Genomic DNA, 21,136 nt, shown 5'->3' with positions numbered 1-21,136 from the left:
TTCTGGGCACTGCTCTGAAAGCATGGATGAGAAGGATTACTCACTTTTCTGAGAGAGTCTCTACAAGAGAACATCAGCAAACTTGATTTTTTTGTAGAAACTAGTATTCTAAACTTATCTCTTCTCTCATGAAACTCTGACTTTGAAATAAGCCGATGTTTTCCCTTTAGATCCCAGTTTTTGTTTCAGCTAACTTGAATAGTTTTTCTGATCTATTAGTCTACTGTCCCATGTCAAGTGATATTGATATCGCTGTATACAATTTGAATCAAGTAGTAACTATGACTAACATGGTCAGTACTCTGTCCTTTACTAGATAAAATAGCAAAAAAGAAATTGATTTTCATCTAATGAATTCCAAAACTATAGCTGGCTCTGAATGGTGACGTGCAGAGAGCAAAGGCAAGAGTATTATTCCAAGTTTAGGGCCAGCATTAATTCCTTCTGGAAAAAGATGACAAGGCTATATACTCCAAGTTAAGGAAAAACCCCGTAGAAGATAGCTAACAACAGAAGGGCATCAGGACTGGTCATAACCAAATAGTAGAACACTACATATTATTAGTTTATTGTTAGTCTAACATTTATATAATAATATTATTATGCTACAAACAAAAATGAGAGAATGAGCTAAGTAAGTTATTGGATACAGATGAATAACACAGTGCTTACAGTTTTATGCCTTTCTAATAGATATTGTAAGAAATAATTCTTTCCCAAACTAAGAACGTGCACTTTAAAAAGCATTAGACATCTTTAGCATTATGAATTGATTTTTAGTCAAATGTTTATGATAATATTATAATAATATGAGCAAAAAAAGAGAAAATGTAGTAAGAGAGATGGGGTACACATGAATAACAGAGTGTGCATTTGTATACATAGTCCTTTGCAATGAGAGCTTTCAAAGACCTTAATAGATGTTGTGATAGACAGATCTTTATCATTGATAATTAAATAAATTTAATACTTGTTTCAGTAAATTAATGTGAAATAGCAATAACCATCCTAAAATATATTACTATGTCTGTATTTGAAATAAGCTATTCCTTATAATCATTTTTCATCTTCAATGGCTAATATGTAGGTAAGACATGCATCTACAAACAACTGAAATAATTTGGACTCAAGACATCACAAATATTAAACAGGAGATATCATCACTATACTGCTGTTTCTGTATATCGTAGTTAAGAATCAAGGTTTACATTTCATCATAATGATTTGAAATACCCTTTTATTTTTATTTATTTTATTTATTGTTTAAGCAATGAGTAAAACTTTATTTGGCAGCCTGCAACTAACTGAGTGCTCAGGATTACAGTGTAGCCCCAAACCTTTCTTAAAATGAGCTTTTAAACACAAAAACAAACAAACAAACAAACAAATAACAACAACAGAAACCTGGAGTGTATTTGATATATATAGTGGTAAGCCATTGTGTAAAACTGGTCTTTCATTTCCTATGAAGTTTTGATAACAAATGCCTTCTTGGATAGGAGTAAGATTTCCTCTCCAATTCCCCTTCTCTGTATTCTTAACTGATGAACACACCTTCACATACACTGTGAGTTTCTTTGTTTTGGTTTGGTTTTGAAGGCTCTATAATGTCAGCTTTGGACTTTCACACTTCCCATTTCCCCTGTCCTGCATATACATTCCTCAGCTATCTTTGTGAATTTTTTCAACTTCTTTAAAAACTCACTTGCTGGCAAGAATTCTTTTTTTGCCCCATGAAAAACTAGCATTTTCTTTTGAAATTCCAAAAGATAGCTATCCACATTTTCTGGGAATCCACTTTCATAGTTTTAGGGTCATTTAAGTCATTTAAACCTAGACAAAATCCTAGTATTATAATCTGCAGGGAATGTGTCTACTTTAAACCTGTGCAGGTTTTGCGCTTGCTCTCATAGTCTTGCGATTTTTTTTACAAGCACATCAGCACTATTGTGTCTAGAAAATAGCATTTCCTTGGAGGCATACACCAATTTTGGCTCTTGCAATCTTTCTACCATCTATTCTATATAAATACTTGAGTCTTGAGGGGACAGGTTTGATAAAGACATATCATTTATGGCTGAGTGCTCCAAAAAAATCTCTTATTCTCTGTATATTTTTTCAGTTGTACGTCTCTGTGTTGAATTCCATCTACTGCAAGTAAAAATCTGATGAGGGGCAATTTTCTGATCTATGAATATGTCAATTAGTATCATCGCTGTTTCCTTAGCAGTGCAATAGCAGTTGGTTTTCCCTAGCTCTTTCTCTAAACTCAGGTCCTTCACTACTTAATGTTAAACATCGAGAATAATAAAAAATAAAAAACCCAAACATTCAATCATTTCATGTATGTTTATTGAATGTCTGATGTTTGCTCCATAAGCCCTGTTCTGAGTGCAGTGCAGCAAACAGACAATATCCCCTTACCATTAAGTTAGATTATGTGTAAGAGAAATGCTATGATGAGGTAATAAGCCAAAATTTCAATTATATAGGCACATAAATACCTCTGAAACTGTGAAAGTACGTTCTCAGCAGTCTTAGATAGTTATAGTTTCAGAATTTCAAAAAGCTCTAATTTTACATGAGACCGAAAATATTTCTTGTTAACAAGTTAATTTTTAAAGAGGGTTAAAAAGTCGCAAAGGTCGCTCATGCATGTATATTCAAGTTAGAAGAAACAGGAAGACTTAAAGCCCAGAGCTGGCATTATAGATCGTTCAAAACAAAAAACAAAACAAAACAACACACACACACACACACACACACACACACAAAGGCAAAAACAAAGTGTGTTCAAAGATGGTTTAACAGTTAAGGGCACTGATTATACCCACAGAAAAGTGGGGTTACTTTCCTAGGACCCATCTGTATCTTCAGTTGCAAGAGATCCAATGCTTTTCCCCTTTAGCTGCTATTGTGAATATGTGTGTTGTACATACACAAAGATGCGCACATATACACAGAAAAAGTGAATTAAAAATATAATTTCAAAAAAAAGAAATTATAATTTCTCCAGGATAGAGACCTGTGCCTTACATGAGGTTGCAACTGAGGACCTAGTAAGACACTATATAATTTAATTCTAATTTTACGGTTTCAGGTTCAGAGATGGAAGCCCTGAAGGACAGCAGACAATTATTTATCATCCAATTTCCTTGTCATAAAAGGGGACTTGCACTTTCAGTGTAGACCTCATAGCTACCTCCTGTAAATTTGTGTCTGTTATTTGGCAGCATGGTGAGAGAGGAGTCACATGAAGGGAAGAGCAGGTAAAGCCTGCTTGCTTCAAAAGAAATTGAAATTTTGGGAGCAATCAGTTTAGAGAAAGATGGTAGGTGACCATAGCAACACTATAAACCAGAGGTCAAGTCAGGGTCCATAAACAGCTGTGGAAAACATAGCAAAAGAAATACTTCAAGTAAACTCCTCAGACTCCCAAATTGCCCTAGCAGAGCCAGTTGATGATATTGGAGGGACCCATTTGTTTCACAAGATGTTTGGGGAAGGCAGGGATATTGTAAAAGCCAAAGGCGGTAGATAACATCAAGAGACCAATGTTCTTTAGGCACAACAGGGCACTGCACATATGAATTCCTAGAGATTTTAATAGCAGACTGTTGCTCCCTTGGACAGAGGAACTGGTTCAGGTGTCAGGCTTGTTTATGAAAAATATTTTGATAGAAGGAAGACAGTTGTTTTAGTCCCAGCAAGTCTCTGATGTTCCTGTGTGTATTTAGTGAAAACAAGTTCCAGAGGTCCGAGACATGAACCTTTCCAAATGGATAAGCCAGCCCAGCCATGATCTTCTGGAACTTGCAAAATTCCTACAAGTGTTTCCTTTTGTTCCAATTGTCTCAGGGCCTGAGGATATCCTTGTCCTTATTAGACATTGCTGGTGATCCTGCAAGCGGACCTTTCTTATAGATTCCTTTTAGGTTTGTGGAGTCAGTTTTATATTGAGGAAGGAGGTATAATCTTTGCAGTCAAAAAGAGATAATTCCACTCTGCATTCTGAACAATGTGAGACACTTTGTTATCTGCAGGATAATGTTTCCATTCCCATTCCTATAGCAAATACCATACTCAGGACATTCTACTTGTCTCAGAGTGATTACTCTAAAGTACCCTTGGTTAATATTTGTATTAAAGTATATGCTTCTTTGTTTCTATGTGTATATCACTTAAGCGATTAGAACTTTTAATAGATTAGTATATTGATATGTATATTTTCTGTATGTTCTTCTGAGTTGAATTTGTTTGTTATCAATATAAAATATGCATTTGCATTTTGAAAAATATTGGGGAAGTAACTATAGATGTATGCATTGATAAGAATTTATGCATTTGTTTATTTTCTATACTTTGGAATTATATTGCTGTCCCCAACTGTGTGGAGGGAGACTTTATTTTTTCCTGTTAGTTTATAATTTTATTTACTTTTATAGGAAGTAGGGGTGAGATTCTGAGATCTGAAGTCAATGTGTAAACTAAGATCTTATAACTTAATACACATTATATAAATTTATATTGTGGTTCTTGAAATAACAGCTATTTTAAAATACCAATGAAGTACATATAAAAATTAAAATTTAGTCCTCTGATTTAAAAGCTATATTCTCCTTTCTGAATCTGTATGAATTAAAACCCAGTAGGTGCTCAGTTGATGCAATAAATATACCTTCCTAGTTTATGATAGGTAGTCATACAAGGAACCAAAATAAAATATCACTTTCTCATCCAAAACCAAATCTAATAAGCGGTGTAATTTTAACATCGTACTGGAATAGCTGAAGAGATTTCAGATATCCTAACTCTGTATGCCCTTAAACAGATGTCTTTTCACTTTACACCCACCCCTTCTCTACTGAGAAATGGTCTTCAGGTATAAAACTGGTTTCTTTCCTCTAGATTGGTTTTGTGTGTTGTTTGACAAGATCAAAAGTTACTTTGTAAAGATCCCACGGTGTGTACTTGGAGGAGGAAGAGGGTATGTAATCTCAAGGTTTTATTTTTAAAACCTTTCCATTTTGGCTTGGCACCAACCCCCACCCCTCACTCCCCAGGCATAAACCTACTTTTAATCAGCTTGATAGAAGACAATACAAATTGAATGTGATCAGTAACTTCCTTGTATGAATTAATTCATGGGTGGCTCCATCAGCATTTCTCCTGATGCCTGGGCCTCAGCCTAGCTCTGTGCCTTCCTGGACAGGGAGTAGTTGTAGAGGGAGCAACTCCTGGTGAAAGTTTCAAAGCCTGCTTGTCTCTCTAAGTCCTGAAAGGTCCAGGATAAATGTGTTTCCGGACACTGAAGTGGAAATGTCTTTCTGACACATTTTCACACATTTTTACTTGTTGTTTTATTTACATTTCAATAAAACCCCCAACCCACCCACCCAGGCCTGCTTCCACAATGGTGCTCTCTCACCTACCTGCCCACACTGGTCTCACCACCTTAGCATTCCCCAGTGCGGGGACATTAGCATTAAGCCTTCACAGGACTGAATTTTTTTGAAGTCCCATTTTTGCATTTATTTTATTAGTTAATATATGTACAATTAACAATTCTTGAAAAAATCATTACTATTTTTTAGTACCTAGTATTTGCTTAGCATTAAACAAAAAGATTCGAGATATTTTAACTGAACACATGTATATTTAATTACATAGTGACAGCCCTTTAGATGTGAGTTGCATTAATTTTTTTCTATATTTTTATTAGATATACTTCTTTACTTACATTTCAAACGTTATTTCCCTTCCAGGTTTCCTGTCCATAAGCCCCCATTCCCTCCCCTCCCCCTCCCCCATACGGGTCTTCCCCCTACATATCCCCCTGGTTGCCACCCCCATATAGGGAAATCTGTACACTGAATTCAGTTCTGGTTAAGAAGGCAAATCAGACTGGTGAGCCTTCTTGTAGGCATCTTCTTGCACTAAAAAGGAAAGGCCTCTGAGAGGAGCTTCTTCTTGGGGAAGAACTCTTTGTAGATTCCCCTCAGGGAGGATATGTCTCTGAGCATTCTTTGGTGAGGGAGGCTAGACTTACTGGGGAACCTCCCTAGAGTAGAATAGAAGAGACCTTTAGGAGCCTTGTTAAGATTTGGGTGAAAAGTCATGACCTTCCCTTATCCTCTGCAGTGAGCTGGGATGGCAAATTCAAAGACCCTGGTTTCCTGAATCTGATCTGTTGTTGCCTTTAGTCTGGATGAATGGTCTGCCAACTGTGTGATTGAGTGCACACTTGGTGAGCTCTGCCAGCAGTGTTACATTATTAGTGACTGCCATTTCTCTCTTGCTTTGTGCTCTCCCTGTGGACTGTTTTTAGAGAAGCAGAGTTTGGCTGCCTCCCTGCTTTCCCGCTCCCTCGCTTTTGCTTCTCTAGATCTTTCTCAGTACCATATTCTTACTACTAGCTCATAGATTGGTTGTTCTGTCTGATGACAAGACAGGTCAAGCAGATTAAGGAACCCCATTGCAATTGTCATAATTGATAACAGAAGGCCTTTGAGTCTGCTCCTGACCAGATTCCTGTCTGGAGTGTGTGAGCATGACATGCCATTAAGAGGACCATGACAACAGCTCAGTTAGCATAATGCCCAGAATTCTCCATGCTAATGACGTATTTAATGACCCAAGGGTTTAGCCAATAAGCTTCCCTTCCAGGACATTCCTTCCTGTAATAGGTATTTAATCTCTGGTCCACCCTGAGTAAGTCATATGCATCTTTTCCACCATGAATAAAAAGTTTGAACAAGCAAGGACAGTTTCTTTCCTCAAGAACCACCATGGGGGTACCACGGAAGGGCCCTCCATTCTCTTGACATTCTCCCTGCCTAAGAAGCATTTCCCTCTTCCTTGCTCCTGATTCATATCAGTCCTTTACCCCCTCCTTTCCAACTCCTTGCAGTTCCAAGCAGCATCTTGGTGTCCTGGAGTTAGATAACCACACCCTAGGTCCAGACTGTTTCTCACCCAAAGAAACATTTGCTGGGATCCCTATCCTAGGATCCCTTTCTCCTATCCTGAGCAGCTATTTGCCTTGCCACAACCCGGCACCCCAATGGCAGCTGGCAAGGGATGTAGCCAAGTGCCCCATGTTTAGTCTCTCCAGTGATGCCCTTGCACCTCAGTGGCAGACGAAGCAGACCCACATTGTTCTATGCACTCAGCACTCTTGTACTCTGCACCACAGTCTCACTGCCCCTCTGCTGCCCGGATACTCTTTACCCTCTCTGCCCATACTGTTGCTGTTATGTGTTATTTGTTCTGTGAGTTTTCTATGTTATTTTTTTCAAGTTTTACCCTCTCCCTTGAAAAGCAAAAATTCCAGTTACACCAACCTATGATTCATCTGACTTAAAACCCTGCCCACTCTCTCAAAACGGGATTTGTGACAGGTTTCACATCGGTTCATCTTCTTTTCATTGTCATTCCTTTGTGACTGACCCTATAAATCCACTATTTTTTGAACCACTTATACATTCTTTTGTCCTGGGTACCACTGAACCCAAGCTATAACCTCGGGTGGGTGTTGAACAATTTTTCCTAAGGTCTGGATATGACTATTCTTTTCACTTGCTGCACTTTTTCTAAAGTTGGTCTGCTTTCCTGTGAAGCAGAATAATGGTCTGCAGGTTCCCTACATTTATCTATTGAGTGAGCAGTCTGACTTAGTCTATAGTAAATCCCAGGACACTATAATTAGACCCTTTGCATTGATCAATGGTTAATATTAGTTTAAACCTGCCTGCTACCTACCTCAATATTTGTACTCATAAAACCTGATCTCACTGCTTTGGTTTATAAGAAATTCGTTTCTAGTTTCCCCTGTTAACTCACCCACTGCCCAGTCACTTTCGGATTCCAAGGAAGAGACTCTAGTTTCTTTCCCAAATACCTAATATCAAGGCTCAACTCTCATTGTCAACCTCCTTATTTTCTGCAGACGCACCCAGCTCTGGTGTGGTTTTTAGGCCTTGACCACTGATACAGATGCTGGGTAAATATGAATGCATAGTGTTAATAATGCATTCCTTGGGTACTGGCTTAGTCCCTGGAAGTTCTGGTTGGTTGTTTTGTTCATATGGGCTTCAACTGCATAGGTAGCAACAAATAGCCTAGTAAGGGCACCAGTGGAAGGGGAAGCCCTTGGTCCTGCCAAGACTGAACCTCCAGTGAACGGGATTGTTGGGCGGAGGGTGGTAGTGGGGGGAGGATGGGGAGGGGAACACCTATCGAGAAGGGGAGGGGAGGGATTAGGGGGATGTTTGCCTGGAAACCGGGAAAGGTAAAAACAATTGAATGTAAATAAGAAATACTCAATTTAATAAAGATGGAGAAAAAAAAAGAATGCATTCCTGTCCAAGTGTCCTGATTGGGACCCTAAGACTCACACTGGTTCTTGTGCCTTGAACAAGCGTCCCCAGCGACTGATGACTGGAGTTCCTTGTGCTGGTTGAATGTCCAGTAACTTGTCACTGATGTTTAAATGAGAAACCTCTGCCCCAAAGGACAGAGTTCATTTTTGAAAATTAAACACCACCCTCCCCTTTCCTCCCTGGGAGACTAAAATCTCATTGGCTCTTGCCCACCAGCCTAACTTAGCTGCCTCTCTGGATGAAGAATTTCACCAACATGGCTCTTCCTCCCCAGGCAGTTCTTCGGTTTCTTCCCAGCTCTTCATCTCCTACAGTTCCATCTCAACCCTTCTCATCCCTAAAACTCAGCTGTCATTTACACCCTCACCCAGAGCCCAAACTTAGTCAACATGCAACCCCTTTATCTGTACGGGCTCTTTAGGCATACAAGAAGGAAAGTATAATAGACTGGCATCTGTAACTGACATGGTTAGGTCTCAGTTGAGATAAGGTGGTTCATGGCGATTGCTAGAGGAGTCACAGAGCAGGGGCTTCTGTGTGAGTGCAGGTGCTAATCGGTAGAGAGAAACAAAGCAGCCCTTCTTAACTCTTCCTCCACAATAAGCCTCCAGCCTTGGCAAGCCTGTGAATCCAAGATACCCCCTCAAGGTGGCCACAAGTATAAGGCAAGTTCTTCTGTGTGGGAACACCCTTTAGTTTTATTGCTCAGTTGCTAAAGGCAATATCGCCTACAGGGGACAAAATATGTTTTCTGGAAGACATTTCAAATAAGAACACTAAAATGCATTCCCTGTGCTTATGTAGGGGCAAAAACTTTGTAACCTTTAATTTTATCTTATTAGCACTCAATGCTCATCCCTAGTTCTAAATAATATAGCATCATCAAAACCACCTTACAATTTCATTTACAAAAGAAAATTCTGTAAGCCATCTCATGTATTTTTAACTTTTAATTTTCTTAAATTTTCCACTCCACTTGTTCTTTCTGCATTGTTTGCAAATTTCTTCCCTTGAGGAAGGTAACCTAGAAAGTATGTTATCATTCACAGAGCCGTTGTAGGTTTGGTTGTGAGCCTGGGCTTAAATAGCTGATCCATCTCTCCAGCCATAGAGCCATAGCAAAGACACTAAGTACCACTCTGGAGTGGTCCACACTCATGCCTTAGGGGGTTCACCTTATTCTTTTCTTAGATACACCTCTGTAAATAATAAACTCACTAACTTTTCTTTACTCTGACTCATCCAAAAAATATTTTCCACATTCTAGTCAAGGATCCAAGTTTACTTGGTTGGTGGTAACTAAAGTTAGAATCTCCTAAGGATATTGCCTGACAGTGATGCTAGGTCCCCTAACTCTTGCTACCTCTGACTCTTGTGGTTAGTATTTAGTCTTCCAGAAAGAGCAGAATATTCACCATGACTTCACATATACCTGAGAATTACTGCACTATCTCTCCCTGCAACTCGTCAGAAGATATTGTGGTTGGAAGACACATGAAAATAGCCTTTGGGAAGTGTGACTTTCCTCTTACTCTTCCTGTATTAATGTCTTACAGGAAAAAAAAATAGTGCTGACACATGACATCAGACCTGTGTGAGGTCTTACGATTGTGATTTTAAGTTTCATCTCATTTTCTAATTTATTAGTATTTGTGAACTTGAAATTTTTCCTATTTTAAAAACTTATGTAATAGTACACCTTGTCATATATAATTAAACACATTGTTCACCCTGTAAAAACTTAATTAGTGAATATAAAATTCAATTGAATTAACTAACTTAATAGAAGAAAATCTCCAAAAAAATGTCTGAAGGTGCATCTACCAGGAATAAAGTTCTGAACTGAATTTTGTGTTTTTAGAGTGTGTCAGCCTTGTACATATGTAATTACCTAGACAGGTATGAGTCTTAGAAGTAGCAGAAATTTGCTATGTATACTGACACATCTCTGGTATAGTCATTGAGCACTCTCATCTGTTTATCTTTTATCTGAATCTACATTCCTCTCCCCAACTCTGCTTCTCCCTCACATTTTTCTAAGTTCTCTTGATGAGTCCTATTCAAAGCCTATCAGTGCTCTTTTTTAAAAATATGACCCATGCTTATTAAGCTGCATTCAGATATGACTCCTTAACAAGGCTTATATTAGTGCCTATCTCAATTTCATTGTCATGTTCTAAAGACTCCAAGCTGGTGATCTTAAAATATTTAATTTTTATCTCTCCTTTAATTTCTTTTATAATTACATTTTTATTGTTTAAGTGTAAAGCCTTCTTTTTTGATTTTCTTTTTCTTTTTTAATTAATAATTTTATTCACTTACAGTTCAAATAATATCCCCCTTCACAGTTACCACTCCACAAACCTCCCATTCCTTCCCTTCCTCATCTCTCTCTCCTTGCCTCTATGAGGGTGCTCCTCCACCCTCTCACCCACTCCTGCCTCACTGCTCTAGCTTCTCTCTATGTTGGGGCAGAAATCCTCCACAGAACCAAGGGTCTCCCCTCACATTGATGTCAGATATGGCCAATCTCTGCTACATATGTATCTGGAGACATGGATCCCTGCATATATCCTCTTTGGTTGGTGATTTAGTATTTGGGAGCCTTGGGTGGTCCAGTTAGTTGATATTGTTCTTCCTATGAGGTTGTAATCTCCTTCCACTCCTTCAGTCCTTCCCCTAGCTCTTCCACTTGGGGTTCCTGGACTCTGCCTGTTGGTTGGATGTGAGTATCTGCATATGCATTGGACAGGTGCTGGTATACCCTGTCAGGGATTATCCATATCAGACTCCTCTCAGCAAGCACTTCTTGGCGTCAGCAATATTGCAGGTGGTATGGATCTCTAAGCGGCATGGTATCTGGATGGCCTTTCCTTCAGTCTCTGTCAAGTGCTGCTATTACTAGGATTCTTTCTGATTATACAATCTTAGTGTGTGTGTGTGTGTGTGTGTGTGTGTGTGTGTGTGTGTATGTGTGGTGAGCGCATGTGTGCAGAGTCGCATACATATGTGTGTACAAGTTACTACACATAGATGCCAGAAGTCAAGCTAAGCTATACTTCCCCAGAAAACATTCAGCCACACACATTGAGAAAGAATTCCACTGGAGAGCAGTAACTAGGATACCTGGAGAGTCTATGTGCATGTCTTTCCAAACATAACTCTATGCCAGCCCTGTAAATATTGCTGTGCCTCTACTGTAGTCCAGTCTTTCTAGGGCTTTCATTTTGTGCCCTTGTCTCAGAATCTGATTATAAGCCACCACCCTCTTTTAATATAGCGATGTTGCCTTCCTAACAACTGTCAACTTTCTGTGTCTCGCTTTGGTAGGGGACTTCCCATGTTAGGTGCCCCTTTCCATCTGTTGATCATATCATTTGCTTAGCAGCTCTAACTCGGTTGTTTTCTTCTCTGACTTCCACTCACTCTCTTTGTAATGCAGACTTCTAGTAATAATCCTGTTTTCCCTTCACTTTCAGTTTTTGCAAAGAAATGTTGAGATGGCTATAGTGTGTGTGTGAAATACAGCTTTAGTCACAACCCGCGTTGTGATGCTCACGTCTTGTCAGATTTCTGTATCTTTGAAGAAAGAAATATCTACAGCAGTAATGAATGCAATCTATGCTTTGTTTAAGTGATTCAGTCAGGGAGCATGGCTCAGTTAGAGAACATTCGCCTAACAAACTGAGGCCCTGGTTTCCTCAACAAGAAAAAAAATATGGCGAGTTTATGTATCTATCACTTATAGATATGGGGAGGAACGTATTGCTTTTGAGTTTACTTTAGAGAACCTGTTCTGAAATAATTCCTTTAATGTATGAAAGATTCTGAAACAACAAACATCACAGGATACAAGCCCTGGATAAAACACTGAATATTGAATAAGTACAGGTCAAGACAATACAGATGTTCGTACATCTGGTACTTGCTGAGCCCATTTTAGATTTGACTCTCACTTGACTTCCCCAATTTTGTTGAAGGAGGTTAAAATACACTAGGCAATTTATCTTGGCTTCTGTCAAGTTCCCTGCTTGTGCAAACCTCACACTCAATCTAACTGCTTATCGTGTTATCTGGTAAACTGCTTGTTGCATAAAACCTCCCCTGCAACTCTAGAGCAATATAAGAGAATTTGGTTATTGCCTTTAAAAGCCCCTTGCCCTAAACACTCAAGCCTACATACACTTGTTTCCCCAACACCTGAGAATAGTCCTAGCCATTTGGAATAAAGACTTAATTGGCTATAAACTGTGAGTACTTTTCCCCCATGATCTTCCCATAACAGAGATATAGGAAGATTGATATTTTGTGAAAAGGTGAGTTGAAATTTTCTTTGATTGGCCTCCCTTCACTTTTCTTCTATTTTCTGCCTCACCATCATCTTTACAATAATATGAAACACCAGAGAATATCTGAAGCCTATGGAGACTTAAAATATCATGAAAACTAAATCATTTCTGAGCACACAAGCAATAAAACATAAGAGGTTTATTCTTTTATCAAGCAATGACAACAGACAGCATCCACATGGTAAAAGCTTCTAAAAGAAGATCTACATGTACAGGATAAGGAGAGACTTACACCAAATCATCAACACAGACACTGCATGATTCATGTTTCCCAGGGAGAAAGTTACTAAAGAGTGAAACAGATTCAATCGATAAAAACATAGGCTGATTTTTGTTGTTTATTAAATCTAGTTCCCTTAATGTCTCTTACGCTAAGAAGAAATCTATTATCACACAGCCCATGGTGCTATATACACATAAGAGAATGCACACTATAAAATTCCAAGTTTCTATGCAGTTTTACACAATTTAAACTTGAGTAAAATTTGTATTTAAAAAAAAGATCTTATTGGATTACCTTCAGCAAATGGACATCACTTCAATAGCTCATCACCAGTGTTAGCAACAAGAAGAAGAAAAATAAGTAGAAAAGATTCTCAAACCATGTACACTATTCCCTTACACCTGGATTGTTTTGTCCGTTTTTCAATAACCCAACTTATTGGTATTAATTTATTTCTACAGGCTTTCTATTTTCTCTTTTAGGAAAAAGGATAAAGGCAGACATTTTACTTCTCTACTATATCCCAAGAGACTCTGTTGGGTCACAGCTAGAGCATAGAGTTAGAAGATGCTTTAGAATATGCTGGAGTAGAAGTCATCTTGGCCATTGATAAAGGATGGGCTTGATTACTAGATAATATCTAAATAGCAAAAGCAGTGGAGCTCACCTTCTACTCTCCACTGTGGGTTCATCTTACCATTTTCTGCTAAAAAACCGTTCATCTTCTTTGGACCAATCAATGAATGTTGTCTGAAGAGGATATAAGCCACTGAGCTACAGAGAGTGGTTCCAGCTTTGTCTCACTGTCAATCTCCCTAGAAGTGGTTCTTTCTGTGCAGATGCAGTCATGTTCCTTGTCCAAAACTGAGAAAGTTCCTGACTTATGGAACACTAGGCTACATAAAAATATTAATCCTGATACTAAGAAGGAAATCTTCTGTAAGCACTTGAATTCCCAGATAAATGTACACCAATAATATAATGCACTCTAGTGAATGAAAGCAAAACAGGTACACAATACATTGCCAACATTTTTACCATACATATTTTTCTCCCTTCCTGTCCATTTTCTAAAGCACGATGCACATAGTACAGTGAATATTTGATAGTTTCTCATCTGTATACAGCCCAAGGCCAAATTATGACTTCACATGACATTTCATTGAAGGTCAAACAAATGCCTGAAGGCAGGATTTGGTGCAAGATATAAACATTTCTTAATGACAGTAGAGTCATTGCTATGAGGTTGTCCAATATGCAGAGTTTAGCCTTCCTTTTTTCTTCCATGACATTTCCTTCAAGGCACAAAAGATTTTAAACAGTGGACGGGACAGAGTATTTTGAATTAAGAATTTTAAGGTTTGACACGACCTTTTATTTCTGATTAAAGCATAGCAAAATGACAAGAAAAAATATCTTAAAGAGTGACATGATGTTTAGATCATCTGAAATTCCCTGCAGTGTATTTTTTAAAAGATTTTAATATCATTTTACTGGTTTAAAATATAGCTACATGTTTGATTCTTGCAATTGCTGTAATTTCTAATTAAATATTGTATGAAATGTTTCTAACCAGCCAATATATTTAAAAAAAAATCTAGCTTTTTTTTGTAACAAACAAAGGGGGTTTTATCTAGGATATAAACTTGGAAAAGTTAAGTTGTAATTTAAATATGGATCAAGTGCAATGTACTGTAAAACTTTTCCTCCATAAATAGGTGATAGGGCTCCTTAGGCATCGCCAACCCAAACAACTGTATTTCCTTTCTGAACCTCAGTGATCTCACAGTTTAACTTATTAAGGCGACCATCCAGGATGAAGAGAGAATCTTTGGAGGGGGTCATCAGGTACTGTCCAAACAGGCCACTGCCTTGGATGTGCCTGTTTTTCGGACTCCAGGGCCAGTCTTCTGTCTTGAGAGGTTCTTTGAGACTTTTGATCATCTTGACCTTCCCAGTGGACAGCTCCACAAAGAGCACATCTGTTTGTTGGCTTGAACTGCCGTAGATGTTGTACTGGTGGGCTTCTGTGAAGGATGGCTGGAAGGCCAGGTCAGATATGTGCAGGTTGGTGTGGATGTCAAAGGCATCCAGGATTTCTCCTCGGATGGTGATATATTGGACTCTGACAAGACCTTTCACATCATTAACACTGACAAGATAGTGTCCGTCTGGAGAGACGTAAGGAGTGCCTGTCACATCACTGTTGGAGCCAATGATAGAATCAGTCACACTGTCCACCACAAGCTGTGGTGGAATGGCTCCAGTGATGTCAGGCTTGCAGCTAATGAAGTAGTATCCTCCCAGATGGCTGTATGCTAAGGACAGAGGAATGCACTTTGAGTCCTTCAGGCTAATTGTTTTGATGTAGGACATGGTTTCGAGATCAATTTTGTGTAGTGCAGATTCATCTTTATGAAGAATAAATCCAAATCTGAAAAGATAAAAGCAAGATTAGGAAGGAAACTACAGAGTTGCTCCACAAAGACATGCACCACGTACAGGAAGGTCTGCTCCAAGCCAGGGCCTTCACTACTCTGATAAATTTTCTATGTAACACTAATGTTAAATTAATCTTTCTGGTGCTCTATTCAGATACTTTCTCAGGTTATTTAATCACTCTTTAAATCCAAGTAATTACAAATTTTAATGAAAAAAGGAAAATATTTTAAAACAATGGCGCTAGTTAGTCTAAATAACCAATTTTACTTATAACATAAAATTTTGTCAGAGAGCACTCAGCTTCATCCTTAGATTGGTTTGACTATGAACTAAATAGTCAATATTACTATTTAGATAATCAACAAAATCAGTCTTATTATAATAATTTGAGAGGTTACTTTATATATGCATATTTTTACTTTTGTGTACAATATAATATATATATTACATGTTATGATGAAATTGCTCTTTGATTTTTATATTATTTATACATTTTATGTTTAAACTTTTTTACCTCACCATGTTTAGTTGTAGATTGCTGTCTATATGCAGGTGAGAGCAGGCACCAGATAAGGCTAGAGCCTGTGACTGGGCAATGGAAAAAGAAGATGGGCTGAGAGCTTTAGAGACAGAAAAGATAGGAACAGGGAGGGAGAAGGAGAGAAAATGGAGGAATCAAAGGATGAACCCGATCCACATGGCTTTAAATAGCCACAGAAAGCTATGGATACCACAGAAGGGATAAATAAAATATGATAATATATCCAATCTAGGTGGATAGATTATATTAATATCTGAGTTCATTGTGTTGGTATTTTGTGGGTTGAGAATTTATTGATATAAATCTGACTGATAAATTACAAGTCGCTAGAGTTTTGATTTACTGGGTTACATGAATTTCCCGGTTGTGGGCTAAAGTACATGCTGATTTGGGAAAAAGGCTTTGCCTTTGAGTTTTAAGAAAAAGTGAAGAGACTCTGCATACCTTCCAGAGATATTATATGGATCCCACTTGACAGAGGCAGACCTCCTAAAGAACTAGATTCAAGAGAATCAAACAAAAAAAAGGTAAAGATTCTTTGTGCCATCCCTCATATGGCACGAATAACAACTTTTATTTTGTTATTATTAAAATTGGCTCATAAAAAGACTGTCTTTTACATTGTCAAAAAGCAGAATTTTATCCTAATGAGTCTGTACACACTGGGCAAACTGAGACTTAAATTTTGCTTTGAGATTTGTATACTGCAGAATGTACAGTTTCAGTGAGATTCATAGACAAACATGCTGTGCTGACCTATTGAAACTCTTGGTGTACTGGATCTGATTTACTAGGTTACTGGGATTTATGACAGCTAGCCTCCCACCCCCAGGGGTGGTGGTGGCTGGGAATGTGAGCAGTTCCTCAGCAAGCAAATAGTGAGTTGGGCAGATGATGCATGGGGACCATAGGGGTTGGGAAATTGTGTTATTAGAGCGTAACTGGTGATAGCATGGATAGCATGGACTGTTTTTTTGTAAAATTAATGCAAAATTTAGATGGTCTTCATTTTGATCTTCATTACCTTGGTTATCATATTGTGCAATGAAATTTGGAACATATAGTGTTTTTAAATAATGCCAGTTTAATTTTCTCTGCTTAAATTAGTTCAATTGTTAATCAGTCTAGGTGAAAACTTTAAGGACTCAAACAAAGTATAAATATATTTTGATATATAAGTTTTAATCAATTAAATAAAAGAAGTATCTGGTATAGTGGTTCACACCTTTATGAAAACATTTCTCTGGCTAGATTTGAGGATTGCCAGTTCTAGGCTAGCCTGAGGTACTTCATGAAGACTCTGTCTCAAAACCAGTGATGCAAGAGGGAAGTAAGTCAGAGAGACAGGAGAGACATTGAGAGAGAAACAGAGAGAGACACAAAGACAGAAAAAGTCAAAGACAGAGGAACAGAGACAGAAAGAAATACAAAGAAAGCGAGAGACAGAGAGACAGAGAAAGAGAGAGCAGGAAGGGCAGAGAGAGAGAGAGAGAGAGAGAGAGAGAGAGAGAGAGAGAGAGAGAGAGAGAGTTAAAATAAAATTATAGCCTAAAAAAGTCACCAGTCATTTTGGTATTATTATTAATATTGGCAGAATAACTTTTTGATATTGTGAAAATCTTATCAACTAAAAGGGAGAAAAATACTGTTCTCTTCTCATATGTGAAGAAAATAGATAATTGTATTGTATTAAGATAAAAGAAAACAAATAAGGCTGTTCATAGAAGCCTTAATTGTAATAGCTAGAAGGAAGGAACAACCCAGATATCCCTCAACCAAAGAATGGATACAGAAAATGTAGTTAATTTATGCAATGGAATACTCTTCAGGTCTTAAAAATGAGGATATCATGAATTTTTCAGACAAATATCCATTTGTTTATAAAATACCATTCTGAGTAAGACAACTCAGACCCAAAAATACATACATGATAGGTACTCACTAGCTAATATACAAAAAGGTACACAATACCCAGGATACAACCCATAGACCTTAAGAAGTATAACAAACAGAAAGACTCAAATGAGGATACTTCAATTCCACTTAGAAGGGGGATGGAGGTAATCACTCAGGGGAGGTAGAGGAATGGTGGGATCTGGGTGGGAGAGAAGAAGGGAGGGTATTAGGAGAATAGGATCAGGTATGGGTTAAGGATAGGAAAGAAGCCAAGAGAGCCAAGAGAATGAATGGATATGAGCAACAACAGGAGCGGGGAGGTGGAGAGACACTCTAGAAAGTACCAGAGACCTTGGAGGTAAGGGAGTCTAAGGGCTCAGTGGGAGTGACCTTAGCCAAAGTACTCAACACTGGCGATAGGGAGCTCAAAGTTGCACCTCCAGTAGATAGACAGGGTATGAAGAGGAGAGACAGGGTTACTAATCTACAGTCAAAATTTCTGACCCAAAACTGTTCCTGTCCAAAAGAATTGCAGGGTTAAAAATGGAGAAGAGATTGGGATACATCTCATGGTGGGAAGGGTCACCAAGGCCTGGTACTAGCACTAATTCTATGTTGTGCTTATAGACAGGAGGCTAGCATGGCTGTCCTCTAAGAGGCCCTCCCAACAGTTAACCAAGACAGAAACAGACACTTAAACCCAACAATTGAACTGAAGTTGGAGACCCCTATGGTTGAATTAGGGGAAGTATAGAAGAAGCTCAAACATATATAATGTTTGAAGTTATGTTATTTGAAATGATAATGCTTCTCAAAAAATCATAGGCTATCTAACAAAACCCCAGTGGCAGGCATAAGTCTCCTCCTTCCAAATTTTTGGTTCAGAGAGACTAAAACAACTGAACCTATTGCTATTATATCTAGTTACCTCTTAGACATTGAAAGCAAATTCCTATTTCTGAAGATACAAAGCATTTTTTATACTGGATTCAGAAGATTAGAGCTGTAACTGACCAAAAACTTCACTCACTGATGAATAACTTTAAAAGAAATGGAAAATGATGAGCAAGCTATCAAGGAAGGAAAACAATTAACAATCCAATTCAGTTATAGATTTTCTCAAACACAGTAATAATCGCCATAGCAAGATAGCCACAAAAATGTGATAGTGGTACTTAACATAGTTATGGTAACCAACAGAGGTCTAGTTAGGCTTACGTCACAAGTCACAGGAGGAACTATGTGGATAATGAAGTCATAGATCTTAAAGCATGGCCACTTTTCTCTACTAGTGTTATTTTTAACTCTTATAAATACTTACACCCACAGTTAAGTGAAGATTTCACCTCTCATCAAATAAACATGTTATAAACCATGAAATATATCATCACAGAAAGATATATCTAAAAAAATTGCAAAGAACAAATGTCTGTAGAGTGTCCCTACAATTCTTACACCTAAGGCTCAGAGATCATCCCAGAGGAGGGGGAGAAGGATTGTAAGAGTCAGAGGATCAGGAAGTGCTCTGTGAGAGAGACTATGCCTTCTAGCTTTGATAGAGTAGCAACACCCATGACTTCTATACAGCAAGACTGCCCCCGAAAGTTCTGAAATCCAGTCCAACACAAATTGACATCCTAGCATAGATGGGATGCCTCAGTGTGCCTATCCCTAGATTAGAACTATAAGCAAATAACAAGTGTTGAAAAAGAGGAAGTAAGTCTACCACTGGGATTAGCCTCCTGACTGATTATCCAATACCAAGTTATCTGCTCTAGAAATACATGCACACAGGCAAGACTGAATGAACCCTAAAGGTTGTTTTTATGTTTGTTATATGTATAAATAACAAGAATGATTAAAGAAGTGACTGAATTTGATGGAAGTAATTGAGGTAGGAAAAATCATTGAATGGGTAGAAGGAAGGAGATAAAAAGGAAATTAAGTAATTATATTTCACTTAAATAAAATAATAAATTAAAAATAACTAAGTAAGTATACTACAGTGTACTTTATTTTCTGTATAGTAATAATCACAGAAACTTTATATAAATAGAAATTATTTCCACATATAATACAAAAATAATTCCAGAAATATCTTATTATAATCTCAAATATATATTAAACCATGATATAATTATTAATAAATACATAGATTTATGATAGTAAAATTATTTCAAAAATCAGCAGATTATGGATGGGAAGGAATAATTTAGTGCAGAATTTACTATAAAATACATAAAATTATGACTGTTCCTATATTTCTTACATAGCATATAGTTTAAAGTTTTATATTGAAATCTTAAATACACAGAAACTCCTTTCAACAGCTTTGTAAACTTGTATTGGAGAAGACATTGTAGCTATATTGAAGATCAAGTCTTCCTAATTTTAATGTCTAGAAATTTTAAGGCAGTAAAAATTTGAGATTTACTAGTGATTAATGCTTATGTATTCTGCTTACTACTTCTAAAATAACAGCTATTATTACCCTTGTATACTTGAGGCAATATAATTAAAAATAATATTTCTAGTGTGTTTCTGAATTATAGCCACCATTAGTGATTTGTTCTGGTTTAATTATTCTCCATGTTCCTTAAAACCCTTATTTGTGGTCTTTGAATAAATAGCTCATTCCATATCCATTCTAGATAAAATGTAAGGGCTAAAGAAATAAAAGAACATTCAAATGTTAATCAGAATCCTCAATGTTCTTAATATTATCTAATGCAGAAATATATTTTACCCTTTAATTCTTTTATAATATAAAATAAAAATTCTTCAAAAGCTAAGTGGTTCACATATTTTCATAACTCAGCATCAAAAATATAGAACCTTAGGTTTTGCTATCCATGTTTAATTTTGTCTTAATAAACAACTCTATTCATTGTCAAATAAATCATGTTGTTTTTCTATTAATAAATAATGACTGTTAGAATAGAAGTATACCATTAATGAAATTATGAATTAGGATGATAGAAATTTTTTCTGATATCAGTGGTACATGAGCTCAGAGGAAAAGCAATATCGCACTCATTTAATGAAAGCAATACTCCAACCAAGTCTTGGCATTTAAGTTCTCCTAGTAATGTCGCGTCTTCTAGTCCCTTTGGGCAATGGGTTGCACTTGATAATGAGAAGAAATGAGCTAAATTCACCGTTCACCTGAACTATTTCTCCTGCGATAGTGAAGGATATACCCACATTTTCTGAGATCCACCTTGACTTCTTTTCCATAACTTAAAAAAATGGTCTGGTTGAAAATAAGGAGCCCCACAATGATAATAAAATGGTAATCATCTTA

The 21,136-nt window shown here is 37.4% G+C and overlaps 1 protein-coding gene across 2 annotated transcripts in view; it reads right to left on the bottom strand.

Annotated features, from left to right (window-relative positions):
* Positions 1 to 12,854: 12,854 nt before the first annotated feature.
* The window catches only part of Fstl5 (follistatin-like 5), a 654,395-nt gene continuing 646,113 nt past the window's right edge, over positions 12,855 to 21,136 (bottom strand). For both annotated transcript variants that reach the window (NM_001271195.1, XM_087628612.1), the window contains 1 exon segment: positions 12,855 to 15,387. In NM_001271195.1, coding sequence (NP_001258124.1) covers positions 14,685 to 15,387 — 703 coding nt within the window. In that variant the 3' untranslated portion in view covers positions 12,855 to 14,684.

Source organism: Rattus norvegicus, chromosome 2, assembly GCF_021556685.1.
Source record: "Rattus norvegicus strain SHRSP/BbbUtx chromosome 2, alternate assembly SHRSP_T2T, whole genome shotgun sequence".
NCBI lineage: Eukaryota > Metazoa > Chordata > Mammalia > Rodentia > Muridae > Rattus > Rattus norvegicus.
Note: the sequence above shows the minus strand (reverse complement) of the source record. Positions and strands in the feature narration are given on the sequence as shown.